Here is a 14,707-nt window from a genome sequence, read left to right as displayed (position 1 = left end):
GCAGCAGTGCTCACCAATATTATTTCCGATACAAACAGCCACATGAGTCAGAGGTTGCACAGTCACAGAGTAGGAGCATTGGGAGTAAGGTTGAAAGGTGAGGTGTGTTGAACACATGGAGGAAGCTGTAGTGAAAAAGTTCTTAAACGATAATTAGGTGTTTCTGATGAGTCGGTCCCAACAATTGCAGGATTCGATAATTCACCAGGTACGGCATCTTTGGTGATTACACATGAACAAAAAATGCCAGTTAGAAAAAGATCCACTTGTCCATCCATGATAGTTGTGATACTTTGCCCACTGCAATGCAGACTCTCCCCACCCAAAGCTATGTGATCTCTCAGGGGTCGAAGACAGAGATAAGGCAGAATATTGCGGGAGGGGAGGGGGGGGGAGAGTGGAAGAGAAACAGGCAGCCCCACCCCCAGTAACAAAGTGACCTTGGAGCCAACCCTTTCCACATCAGCCTGCCCGCACCCATAAGGTGCTGTGGGTGGGCAAAGAAGGGACAGTATGGGACCTCCACCCCTGGGAGCTACCGATTGGCTGGCAGCTCTGTCAGTTCTGACAATGTCAAGCGTGCGTTAGGTCCAGGTTCAGATTTATTTTGAAGGGATCCAGCGAGTCAGTGACCACCACTCAAACCTGTTCCAGAGGTTAATTACTCCCTAGAGAAAGAATCAACCCCAAAAATCCAACCTGGTTCTGCCCCAACCTATTGAGTTGAATCAATTTGTTTGCACAATCACATTCAGGCCCTAAAGTCTGGAATCAGCTCCAAGTGTCCACTTCTGTAAAGTGAAGAGACCAGATCTTGGCCAAGAAAGATATTTCAAACTGGGATCCAGTGACGGTTTATCAGGCTGTTTCCTGGGATGGCAGGTCTGTCACATGAGGAGAGAGTGGGTGGTGGATCCAGTCTTTGCAGGTTCCACCTTTACCAAATGTTACTGTGGCTGTTTCATAAATTATCGATCATAGAGACTTTCAAATGTCATCAGTATAAACGCCTGCATTTCCTGGTAAAGCTTTGGTATTTTTCAATCACTCGAGCTTCAATGCGACATGTTGGTATTCGGCATCATTTTCTCTGCTGGGATGTTGATGTTTCATGTTTGGAGCTGTGAAATCTTTGGGGATGTGCCTTCATTTTACTGTTCACTAGAGTGGTTTGATTTGATTTGATTTATTATTGTCACGTGTATACAGTGAAAAGTATTGTTTCTTGCGCACTATACAGACAAAGCATACCGTTCATAGAGAAGGGGAAATGAGAGAGTGCAGAATGTAGTGTTACAGTCATAGCTAGGGTGTAGAGAAAGATCAACTTAATGCAAGGCAAGTCCATTCAAAAGTCTGATGGCAGCAGGGAAGAAACTGTTCTTGAGTCAGTTGGTACGTGACCTCAGACTTTTGTATCTTTTTCCCGAAGGAAGAAGGTGGAAGAGAGAATGTCCGGGGTGCGTGGGGTCCTTAATTATGCTGGCTGCTTTGCCGAGGCAGCGGGAAGTATAGACAGAGTCAGTGGATGGGAGGCAGGTTTGCGTGATGGATTGGGCTACATTCAGAATCTTTTGTAGTTTCTTGCGGTTTTGGGCAGAGCAGGAGTCATACTAAGCTGTGATACAACCAGAAAGAATGCTTTCTATGGTGCATTTATAAAAGTTGGTGAGAGTCGTAGCTGACATGCCAAATTTCCTTGGTCTTCTGAGAAAGTAGAGGCATTGGTGGGCTTTCTTAACTATAGCGTTGGCATGGGGGGGACCAGGACAGGTTGTTGGTGATCTGGACACTCAAAAACTTGAAGCTCTCAATCCTTTCTACTTCGTCCCTATTAATGTAGACAGGGAAGTTTCCTCCTTTACGCTTCCTGAAGTCGATAGCAATCTCCTTCATTTTGTTGACATTGAGGGAGAGATTATTGTCGCCATACCCAGTTCACCAGATTCTCTGTCTCATTCCTGTACTCTGTCTCATCATTGTTTAAGATCCGACCCACTATGGTGGTGTCATCAGCAAACTTGAAAATCGAGTTGGAGGGGAATTTGGCCGCACAGTCATAGGTGTATAAGGAGTATAGTAGAGGCTGAGAACACAGCCTTGTAGGGCACTGGTGTTGAGGATTTTCATGGAGGAGATGCTGTTGCCTATTCTTACTGATTGTGTTCTGTGGGTTAGGAAGTTCAGGATCCAGTTGCAGGGGGAGGAGTCGAGGCCCAGGCTACAGAGTTTGGAAATTAGTTTTGTGGGAATAATAGTGTTGAAGGCTGAGTTCTGGTCAATAAATAGGAATCTGACATAGGTGTCTTTGTTATCTAGGTGTTCCAGGGTTGAGTGCAGGGCCAGGGAAATGGCGTCTGCTGTGGACCTGTTGCGGCGGTAGGCAAACTGTAGTGGATCCAGATAGTCCGGGAGGTTCGAATTGATTCATGCCATGACTAACCTTTCGAAGCACTTCATAATGATGGATGCCAGAGCCACCGGACCATGGTCAATAAGGCTGCTTGGCTTTTCTTCGATACCAGGATGATGGTCATCTTCTTGAAGCAGATAGGGACCTCAAATTGTTGTAAAGAGAGGTTGAAGATGTCTGTGAATACCCCCGCCAGCTGATCCGCGCAGGATCTGAGTGCTTGTCCGGGTACCCCATCCGGGCCAGTCGCTTTCCGTGGGTTGACCTTTGAGAAAACTGCTCTGACATCTGCAATAGTGACCCCAGATACAGGTTCATCCAGGGCTTCCAGGGTGGAGGGCATGCTCTCGCTGACCTCTTGCTCAAAACAGGCGTAGAATGCATTGAGCTCATCAGGGAGGGGTGCATTGGAGCCGGCGATTTTACATGCCTTCACCTTGTAGCCTGTTATGTCTTGCAGACCTTGCCATAGTCGGTGGGGGTCAGTGTGGCTAGCCTGGGACTCTAGCTTGGTCCGGTACTGTTTCTTGGCATCTTTGATGGATCTCCCTTAGATCATATCTGGCTTTCCTGTATAGGTCAGGGTCGCCTGACTTGAACACCTCAGACCTGGACTTCGGCGAGCAGTGGATATCCCTGTTCATCCATGGTTTCTGGTTGGGGAACACGCGGATTGGCTTCTTTGGCACACAGTCTCCTACACACTTGCTAATGAAGTCAGTTACTGTAGTGGCGTACCCGTTCAGACTGGTCGCAGAGCTTTTAAATATTGACCAATCCACTGACTCCAAGGAGTCCCGTAGGAGATCATCCGATTCTTCAGACCAATACTGCATGACTTTCTTTGATGGATTCTCCCTCTTTAGTTTTTGCTTGTAAGCCGGGAGCAGGAGCACAGCCTTGTGGTTTGATTTGCCAAAGTGTGGGCAGGCGATAGAGCGGTAGGCATGTTCAGCCTTCAGGAGAACAGTGACCAAGACACCACACAACCCTGCCACAGCAACCTCTGCAAGACGTGCTGGATCATCGACACAGATGCCATCATCTCACGTGAGAACACCATCCACCAGGTACACGGTACATACTCTTGCAACTCGGCCAACGTTGTCTACCTGATACGCTGCAAGAAAGGATGTCCCGAGGCATGGTACATTGGGGAAACTATGCAGACGCTGCGACAACGGCTGAATGAACACCGCTCGACAATCACCAGGCAAGACTGTTCTCTTCCTGTTGGGGAGCACTTCAGCGGTCACGGGCATTCGGCTTCTGATATTCGGGTAAGCGTTCTCCAAGGCGGCCTTCACGACACACGACAGCGCAGAGTCGCTGAGCAGAAACTGATAGCCAAGTTCCGCACACACGCGGACGGCCTCAACCGGGATATTGGGTTCATGTCACACTATTTGTAACGCCCACAGTTGCGTGGACCTGCAGAGTTTCACTGGCTGTCTTGTCTGGAGACAATACACATCTTTTTAGCCTGTCTTGATGCTCTCTCCACTCCCATTGTTTTGTTTCTTAAAGACTTGATTAGTTGTAAGTATTCGCATTCCAACCATTATTCATGTAAATTGAGTCTGTGTCTTTATAAACTCTGTTTGTGAACAGAATTCCCACTCACCTGAAGAAGGGGCTTAGAGCTTCGAAAGCTTGTGTGGCTTTTGCTACCAAATAAACCTGTTGGACTTTAACCTGGTGTTGTTAAACTTCTTACTATGATATTTGTGGAGCAGGTTTATTTGGTAGCACAAGCCACTAGCTTTCAGAGCGCTGCCCCTTCATCAGGTAAGTGGGAGTTCTGTTCACAAACAGGGCATATAAAGACACAAACTCAATTTACAAAATGATGGTTGGAATGCGAGTCTTTACAGGTGATCGAGTCTTAAAGGTACAGACAATGTGAGTGGAGAGAGGATTAAGCACGGGTTAAAGAGATGTGTATTGTCTCCAGCCAGGACAGTTGTCAGGACAGTTAGACACTAACTGTCCTGTCTGGAGACAATACACATCTCTTTAACCCGTGCTTAACCCTCTCTCCACTCACATTGTCTGTACCTTTAAGACTTGATTGCCTGTAAAGACTCGCATTCCAACCATTATTTTGTAAATTGAGTTTGTGTCTTTATATGCCCTGTTTGTGAACAGAACTCCCACTTACCTGATGAAGGAGCAGCGCTTCAAAAGCTAGTGCCTTGTGCTACCAAATAAACCCGTTGGACTTTAACTTGGTGTTGTGAGACTTCTTACTGTGCCCACCCCAGTCCAATGCCGGCATCTCCACATCATGATATTTGTGTAGCAGTGGTCTAGGATGTTTGGGCCTCTGGTGCAACAGGAGATGTGTTGTTGGTAACTTGATAGAACGCTCTTGAGCTTGGCCTGATTGAAGTCCCCAACCACGATGGACAAGATGTTTCGTCTCACGGCTATTTGTAGTGGTGTATATTTCATCCAGTGTGATCTTCACATCTGTATGGGGTGGGATATCAACTGCCATTAGGATAACGGAAGTGAACTCCAATGGAAGGGAGGAGGGGCGGCATTTTAGCCTCAGGTATTCTAGATCCGGGGAGCAGAAACTTGCCAGTGGTGGCTGTGTCAATCTCAATCTGGCTGTTGATGCAGAGTTTGTTCACACAGTTCAGGAAGTTGTTATCTATTGTCAGTGATCCTGCCCACACAGTGATAACCGAGGCACCTAGGCCATGAATCTCTGACTGACGCGATATTCAGATGACCAGGATGGATAACATTGTTATGTCCCTCAGACTCACATGAATATGATTTTGAGCAATATATTCAGGCAAAAAGATATAAAGGAATTGAATTTGAGTTTATTAAAGTGTTGAATTATATTTTGTTAAATTTGCAGTCACAGGTAGAAGGCTTGTCGAAGAAATGCAGCTGGACGCAGCGGATGATTGAGAGATGGTTTAGACGAAGGCGCAATCAAGATCGGCCAAGTTTGATGAAAAAGTTCCGAGAAGCTTGGTAAGTGTGAAATATTGCAGGTTCGTGTTCTGAATATCAAAATCTTGTGTTTCTTTTACAGGACACATTTTGTATATCTGATTGGTTTGGAGATTGAAATTTTTAATTGCTATTTTTAAAATTCGTTCATGGGACATGGGCATCGCTGACTAGGCCAGCATTTATTTCCCATCCCTAGATGCCCTTGAGAAGGTGGTTCTGAGCTGCCTTCTTGAACTGTTGCAATCCAGGTGATGTAGGTACACCCACAGTGCTGCTGATTGTGGTACGGTGACTTAAGGCGGCTTAATAGCACAGTGGTGCGCACTGCTGCCTCACAGCGCCAGGGACCCAGGCCTTGGGTCACTATCTGTGTGGACTTTGCACATTCTCCCCATGTCTGTGTGGGTTTTCTCCGGGTGCTCCGGTTTCCTCCCACAGTCCAAAGATGTGCGGGTTAGGTGGATTGGCCATGTTAAATTGACCCTAGAGTCGGGGGATTAGCAGGGTAAATGTGTGGGTTATGGGAATAGGACTTGAGTGGGATTGTAGTCGGTACAGACTCGATGGGCCGAATGGCCTCCTTCTGTACTATAGGGATTCTATGATTCACTGACAGGGCTGATCCGTCTGCCTTTGATTGTCGGAAAAACCTGTCTGGTTCACTAATGTCTTTTAGGGAAGGGAATCTGGCATCCTTATCCAGTCTGGCCTACATGTGACTCCAGAGCCACAGCAATGTGGTTGAATTTTAATTGCCGTCTGAAACGGCCCAACAAGCCACACAGTTTAAGGGCAATAAATGTTAGTGACCCTCAGATCCCATGTGCGGTTGATAGGCCGTGCTAACTTGTCCCTTCTTGTCAGGGGGATTTGTTGGGTAAATACGTGGGATTATAGGGATAGGTCCTGGGTGGGATTGTTGTCGGTGCAGGCTCGATGGGCTGAATGGTCTCTTTCTGCACTATAGGGATTTTATGATTCTAAGAAAAATGTCATCTTAAAGTTGCCATATCCAAAAGCATAGCTACTCCGCTGGGAGTGTCAGCCTAGATTTTGTGATCTGTTTTTGGGACTAGGAGTTGTTGTGGTGCAGTGGGTAATGTCCCTGTCTCTAAGTCTGGAGCCCCAGGTTCGAGTCCCGCTCCAGGACCTATTTACCAATGAAGGTACATTCATAATGTGACCAAACAGGATGATTCTCAGCCTGTGAATCTTTCCAAACACCCCGCTGACAGCTGGTAAGAGTGGGAGAGACCTCTGGGCAACCATGCTTGATGTGGAGTGACCTCTGGTGATAGGTTAGTGACCTGTTCCAGGAAAGATTAGCTACGGAGACAGCTATCAGCATGTGGTCCGTCTGCCTCATGCACCACTTGGTGTGGGAAGAGGGAAGAATAAGAAGATTTTCTGGAATGTGGCTGAGGAGAAGGCAGCTCCTGACCTCGCTGTGGGATGTAGAATTGGTAAACCTCATGCTCGAAACACCATCAGAGGGCTGGATTGTAGAGCTGTGTTATCTGCTCCTTTGTCTGTATGAAGGTTGGCAACAAGAGAGTGCCACTGGAGATGGGTGAGGTATTGATGAGTTGACGTGTCTTAAAGGCTGTTGGTAATCCCCTGCAGTGGGAGTGCTGCCTGACAGCCTTTCACCTACCCGTGTCTGCAGCTCTTCCATGTAATCCAGCTTGTCAGCTTCAATGAGGTAGTTTCCCCCCACTCCACCCCCAGCTTCATCCCCCGTGCTCACACCTTCTCTGACATATCGGTTTGGAGACAAAGGGTAAGATTCTCTATTGGGAGAGAGGGACTCCATATGTATCTGCACACTTCCTCTTAATTGCCTGCTTAACAACATTAATTACCTTCCTCGTTCTCCGACTCACTCCCTACCTGCCCCTGGGAAAGACAGCAAGGGGAGACTGCATGCTGAGATACTGAACAACATTCTTTTGCAATTTCCCTGCTCCCCCCACCTCCACCTGTCAGCATATCCAGGGTGACGGGTTTATATGTGGGGTCCTCCTCCCCCTCCCCCAGCCTCCCAGCTCCAGGCAGGAAGGGCAGCCAATGCTCCTGGTGGCACTGCTGACATGGGAGAGCTTCCAACTTCCTATTGGTGGGATTTCTGTGCTCATTGGACAGTGGGTCTGAAGTTGCTGAGATAAGTGCCTGATTGCATTGGGATAGCTTCTGGCCTCCCGGAGACACACAATTCCCACTGGGTTTTCCAGCTGCAGTGAGCAGACATCAGCCCCAAACATTTCCCACTCCATGGCGAGGCACTGTGCGAGGCGTTTCAATTATCTTCTCGCTTTGTTGATCACTGTACTTCTCTCACCATCGTCACAAAGACAGGCTACCTGGGCATTGATGTTGCTGTTTGTGGGAGCTTGCTGTGCAGGGATTAACTGCTATCTTTCCTATGTTGTAGCAGTAACTATACTTCACACAGTGCTTCCATGTCTGCAAAGTACTTTGGAGTATCCTAACGTCATGAGAGGTTTTTTATTTATTTTTCTATTCACTGGGCTGGCTGGCTGGGTGATTTTTAGGTATGTAATGTTCCTGCCCACTCTGGCAATCTCCCTGTGCCGACTCAGCAAATAGATAGACAATCACAGGCTGCTGGGCACAGAGAGAAACCAGCGCTGTGTCCCTGTGTACTGGTTACTGAGAACATTCTTCCTGAAGGTTCTCACTGCTGTGGCTGGAAAGGAATCGTCCTTTATTACACTTCATTTCAACATAAATGTTGTTTATTGTTCAAAGTATCCAGAGTGTCAGCTGACCTGTCAATGTTGCATTGGAAACTGGGTTCATGAACAGAACACTTCAGCGTGAGTCAGGAGACTGAATGTTGGAGTGAAACAGAATGCTGGGAATTCTCGGCAGGTCAGGCAGCATCTGTAGGGAGAGAGAGACCCAGTTAATGTTTCCCATCAATTATCTTTTGTCAGAACACGACCAAAAGCTGTCTCTAAAACTGACTAAATCCCTCCCAAGGCTCTGCCTCAGGATGTCCGTGTTAGCTGATATTGTTCATGGATTCTCTTCAGGTTAAATCAACTGCCATTAACCCTCTGCTAAAAATACCAATCCTTGAACCCAGCATCCCTCAAACAACCAGCCCATCTCCAACCTCTCTTTCCTCTCTCAAATCCTGGTACATATTAGAGGGTGAGGGGGATTAGTCATAGAACATAGAACATAGAACAGTACAGCACAGAACAGGCCCTTCGGCCCACTATGTTGTGCCGAGCTTTATCTGAAACCAAGATCAAGCTATCCCACTCCCTATCATCCTGGTGTGCTCCATGTGCCTATCCAATAACCGCTTAAATGTTCCTAAAGTGTCTGACTCCACTATCACTGCAGGCAGTCCATTCCACACCCCAACCACTCTCTGCGTAAAGAACCTACCTCTGATATCCTTCCTATATCTCCCACCATGAACCCTATAGTTATGCCCCCTTGTAATAGCTCCATCCACCCAAGGAAATAGTCTTTGAACGTTCACTCTATCTATCCCCTTCATCATTTTATAAACCTCTATTAAGTCTCCCCTCAGCCTCCTCCGCTCCAGAGAGAACAGCCCTAGCTCCCTCAACCTTTCCTCATAAGACCTACCCTCCAAACCAGGCAGCATCCTAGTAAATCTCCTCTGCACTCTTTCCAGCGCTTCCACATCCTTCTTATAGTGAGGTGACCAGAACTGCACACAATATTCCAAATGTGGTCTCACCAAGGTCCTGTACAGTTGCAGCATAACCCCACGGCTCTTAAACTCCAACCCTCCAGACAAATACAGTCATGGTGAATATGTGGAGTTACGGGGAGATGGCCTGGGTAAGACACTTGGTCAGAGAATTGGTGCAGGGACACAGTGGCACAGGGACCCTGGAACCCAGGAACCCTGGGTTCGATTCCCGGCTTGGGTCACTGTCTGTGCGGAGTCTGCACATTCTCCCCGTGTCTGCGTGGGGTTCCTCCGGGTACTCCAGTTTCCTCCCACAGTCCAAAGGTGTGCGGGTTAGGTGGATTGGCCATGCTAAATTGCCCCTTAGGGACTAGCTAGGGTAAATGCATGGGGTTATGGGAATCGTGCCTGGGTGGGATTGTGATCGGTGCAGATTCGATGGGCCAAATGATTCCATGATATCGTCACCTCCAACTCCATTCCCATTTCCCCCACAGCGCCAGGGACCCGGTTCAATTCCAGACTTGCCTAACTGTGCGGAGTCTGTATGTTTTCCCCGTGTCTGCATGGGTTTCCTCCGGGTGCTCTGGTTTCCACACACAGTCCAAAGATGTGTCGCTTAGAGGGATTAGCCATGGTGAATATGTAGAGTTATGGGGATAGGGCGGGGGAGAGGGCTTGGATAAGACACTTGGTCAGAGAGTTGGTGCAGACTTGATGGGGCCGAATGGCCTCCTTCTGCCCTGTAGGGATTCTATGACTGTGACAAAGGTAAACATTCCATCCTCGTTTCTCTGACCAGTTCACAGCCTTTAACACAGTTGAACTCCACCATCTCCCCTCTCCATTGTTGTCCTGCTGGGTGGGACTGCTCTCACCTGGTTCCCTTCTCCTCTATCCTAGCCTGAGAACCACCTGCATCGAGTCTGCTTTGACAAAGGGTCATCTGGACTCGAAACGTCAGCTCTTTTCTCTCCTTCCAGATGCTGCCAGACCTGCTGAGATTTTCCAGCATCAGCAGTAATTTGCTTTTATTTACTGCAGTAGTTTCCCTTTCTGCTCTCACACAATCACCCCAAGGATCTGTCCGTGTGCCTTCCCCCCTCCTATTTCTCACATACATTCTGTCCCTCAGTGCGTTATCTGAAAGTACATTGCTGCTTTTCACATGGACATGAATGACACTTCCCTCTCCCTCACCACCGCCTTCTCTTAACGCTCCCACTGTCTGGCTGAAGGAGCAAAAATGTCATCCAATTCAATACTGAGAAGTCTGAAGTCCGCTCCCTGCTTCACACCCTGTTCCCTAGTTATCGACTCCATCCTGTTCCCTAACAACAGTCTCAGATTAACTCAACCTGTTTGTCACCTTTAATCCTGAGATTATCTTCCGGTCTCCTGCTCCCACCATCACTAACACTGCCTATTTCCAATAACTTTGCCCAGTTTTGTCCTGTCTCAGCTTATCCGCTGCTGAATCCCTCACCCTTGCCTCCATTACCTCTGGATGTGACTATTCCAAAGCACTTCCTCGCTGCTCTCCCGCATTCTAAACCCTCAGATTCATTCAAAACTGCTGCTTGTGTCTTGTCCCTTCAAGTTGCACTGTTCCCCTATCACCCCTGTGCTCAGTGACCTACACTGAGTTCCAGTCAGAGCTTTAAAATTCTCATCCTAGTTTTCAATTCCCTCCCTAGCCTCGTCCCTCCCAGTCTACTCAATCCCCTCCGGTCCCGCAATCCACTGCCATCTCCCTCCTCTAATTCTGCACTCGTGAATTGGCTCCTCCTCTAGTGGTTTGATTCAGTTGCCCAGGCCCTAAGCAGCTTCCCTGAACCCATCCCCGCCCCGCCCCTTCTTCCCCACGCCCCTCCACTTGGGGGGGCTGGGGGGCAGTGAGGTGACTGGCGCAGCCCAGACCACAACACAAGCAATCGAGAATTGGCGGCATGTTTTATTCCATGTTCAGGTTTTTTATCTCAAGCCACAGTGTCGGTTATGGTGCAAATCAGGCTGGGCACTCAGGGTATTTTGCGTTGGCAGCAGAGGCCGCTCTCCCCCTCCTCTCCCACTATGGGGATTGTGTCATTCCTGCTGGATTAACCTGGTGATGTTGGACATTTCAGTGGCTGGGCTCTGAAAGAGGGAGCTGTTAAGTGGTTTTCTCGGAAGGAGGTTTTATGGCTCGTAGCACATAAACTATACAATAAAGTGACAATAAAAGTCAATGTTAGTTTGCACAAGAAAATTGGATAATCTGCGCACAATCTGTGACCATAAATTAGCAATTGGAACAGTGCGGTGTCATCATTCAGAGGAAGATTAAGCCAAATCGGGACATTTGATCTGACCTCAAATCTGTGAATTTCCTCTTCATTGTAGCAAGCTGTGCATTAATCTCGGAGCATCTGCTCAAAAGTGATATCAGATTCCTTATGTTTCAAAATTAAATCTATGATTTATTGAGATCAAAATGGGAGAGTTAGTGTGGAGCTATCTCCCGTAATGGTAGTTTTAGTAGTTTGAATAATTAAGTGCACAGATTTTTTTCCCCGTATTCCTGCAACATTGCTGCCTTGTACTGGACACAGTCACACAGGAATGTGTTCTTTACCTTGCCTTTATGCCCAAATCTTCACAGCAAGTGTCAGCAATGTCTGACTGTTGGTGACATTACAACCAACACCAGTCCTATTCTCATCACCACAAGAGCAGAGATAACTGGATAGTGGACTACAAATCCTGACCCACTCCCTGTCTTGGGGACACAGTAAGGAATCCCAATGCCTGCACTGGACTCCAGAGGCAGTACACTCACTGTGCTGGGAAATTGTCTCGGTGACATCCAGTGAATCAGCAGAGGCGTACGTTCATGCTGAGCCTCTCACTCATCACGTGAATGTGTCAGCAGCAGCAAGCATTGACATGGCGGACATTACCCAATGCAAGCTTAGAAGCATGCCACAAGCAATGGGTTCAAAGGTGATACCAAGATACCTTCCGGAGAATGACTTTTACTGGGCCTGGGAGATGGTTACCTATCTCTACCCACTGACCCAGAGAGAGAATGCACAGGAGCAAACTGGGAAGAAAATCATAGAACCACAAAGGTTTACTTCGCAAGGGGGCGGCACGGTAGCACAGTGGTTAGCACTACTGCTTCACAGCTCCAGGGACCTGGGTTCGATTCCCGGCTTGGGTCACTGTCTGTGTGGAGTTTGCACATTCTCCTCGTGTCTGCGTGGGTTTCCTCCGGGGGCTCCGGTTTCCTCCCACAGTCCAAAAGTGTGTGGGTTAGGTTGATTGGCCGTGCTGAAATTGCCCCTTAGTGTCCTGAGATATGTAGGTTAGAGTGATTAGTGGGTAAATATGTAGGGATATGGGGGTAGGGCCTGGGTGGGATTGTGGTCGGTGCAGACTCGATGGGCCGAATGGTCTCCTTCTGCACTGTAGGGTTTCTATGGTTCTATGGTAAGTAGGAGGCCATTCGACCCATCAAATCTGTGTCAGAACTTTGCAAGAACAATCCAGAACTAATCCTACTATCCCATTCTCTCCCCATGCCCTCTATCTTCCTCCAGATAAATAAATATCCACATTTTTGTTAAACGACCTCAGCCACTCTATGGCAAAGTATTCCGTGCTCCAACAGCCCTTTGGGTAAATATGTTTCCCCTAGTCTCTCCCCTCAGTTGTTTTGGAGCGAGAAGGAGTCAATCCTGGTTCCACAATGAACGAACTGAAATAAATTAGATTTCCATCGGCAGCTTCCTAACTAGCCCCTGATTAGTATATTTACATTTATATTTATTGGTATATTAGTGGGCAATCTAGTTGTGAGGGAACCCTTGGGGACGAGAGACTATAATATGGTAGAATTCTTTGTCAAGGTGGATAGTGATGTAGTTGATTCTGAGACCAGGGTCCTGAATCTCAATAAAGGAAATTATGATGGTATGAATTGGCCGTGATGGACTGATAAACATTACTGAAAGGAAAGACAGTGGACAGGCAATGGCAGACATTTAAAGAATGAATAGGTGAACTCCAGAAGTTGTTTATTCCTGTTTGGCACAAGAGTGGTAAGGAAATTGTAGCCAAGGAAATTGTAGCCAAACCATGGCTTACAAGGGAAATTAGCGACAGTATCAGATTCAAGGAAGAAGCTACAAATTGGCAAGAAAATGTAATAGGCCTGATGATTGGGAGCAGTTTAAAATTCAGCAAAGGAGGACCAAGGGGTTCATTAAGAAGGGAAAAATAGTGTATGAAAGTAATCTAGCGAGGAACATAAAAACTGACTGTAAAAGTTTCTATAGGTATGTAAAGGGAAAAAGATTGACAAAATTCTTACAGTCAGAAACAGGAGAATTCATAACGGGGAATAAGGAAATGGCTGAGGAATTAAATTCATTCTTTCCTTCAGTCTTCACAAAGGAAGACATGAATAATGTGCCAGAAGTGTTGAGAGAAACATGTTTTAGTGAGGAGCTGAAGGAAATCAGCATTAGTAGAGAAATGGTTTTGGGGAAATTGATGGGATTGAAGGTGGATAAATTCCCAAGTCCTGATAATCTTCATCCCAGAGTACTTAATTTGATTTGATTTGTTATTGTCATATGTATTAGTATACGGTGAAAAGTATTGTTTCTTGCGTGCTTATATAGACAAAGCATGCCATTCGTAGAGAAAGAAAGGAGAAAGTACAGAATGTAGTGTTACAGTCATAGCTAGGGTGTAGAGAAAGATAAACTTAATGTGAGGTAGGTCCATTGAAGAGTCTTGATGGCACCAGGGAAGAAGCTGTTCTTGAGTCGGTTGGTACGTGTCCTCAGACTTTTGTATCATTTTCCCGACAGAAGAAGGTGGAAGAGAGAATGTCCAGGGTGCGTGGGGTCCTTAATTCAGGAAGTGGCCCTGGAACTAGTAGATCCATTTGTGGCTATTTTCCAAAATTCTTTGGACTCTGGAATAGTTCCTACAGATTGGAGGGAAGCTAATGTGAGCCAACAGGGTTAGACAGGGTAGATGCAGAAAGAATGTTCCCGATGGTAGGAAAGTCCAGAACTAGGGCTCATAATTTGAGGATAAGAGGTAAACCTTTTAGAACTGAGGTGAGGGGAAATTTCTTCACCCAGAGGGTGATGAATGTGTGGAATTCACTGCCACAGAATGTAGTTGAGGCCAAAACATTGTCTGATTTCAAGAAGAAATTAGACATAGCTCTTGGGATAAAAGGATATCCCAGGTGGCACAGTGGTTAGCAGGGCGGCACGGTAGCACAGTGGTTAGCACTGCTGCTTCACAACTCCAGGGACCTGGGTTCGATTCCCGGCTTGGGTCACTGTCTGTGTGGAGTTTGCACATTCGCCTCGTGTTTGCGTGGGTTTCCTCCGGGTGCTCTGGTTTCCTCCCACAGTCCAAAGATGTGCGGATTAGGTTAATTGGCCATGCTAAAATTGCCCTTAGTGTCCTGAGATACGTAGGTTAGAGGGATTAGCGGATAAATATGTAGGGATATGGGGGGAGGGCCTGGGTGGGATTGTGTTCGGTGCAGATTCGATGGGCCAGATGGCCTCTTTCTGCACTGTAGGGTTTCTATGATATGGCGGGGGGGGGTT

The 14,707-nt window shown here is 47.2% G+C and overlaps 1 protein-coding gene across 2 annotated transcripts in view; it reads left to right on the top strand.

The window, feature by feature from the left end:
* cers3a (ceramide synthase 3a) overlaps nt 1–14,707 on the top strand; it is a 106,602-nt gene that overhangs the window by 37,942 nt on the left and 53,953 nt on the right. For both annotated transcript variants that reach the window (XM_078241592.1, XM_078241594.1), the window contains exon 4: nt 5,289–5,407. In XM_078241592.1, coding sequence (XP_078097718.1) covers nt 5,289–5,407 — 119 coding nt within the window. The remainder of the gene's footprint in view (nt 1–5,288; nt 5,408–14,707) is intronic.

Source organism: Mustelus asterias, chromosome 24 (genome assembly GCF_964213995.1).
Source record: "Mustelus asterias chromosome 24, sMusAst1.hap1.1, whole genome shotgun sequence".
Classification (NCBI taxonomy): domain Eukaryota; kingdom Metazoa; phylum Chordata; class Chondrichthyes; order Carcharhiniformes; family Triakidae; genus Mustelus; species Mustelus asterias.
Note: the sequence above shows the minus strand (reverse complement) of the source record. Positions and strands in the feature narration are given on the sequence as shown.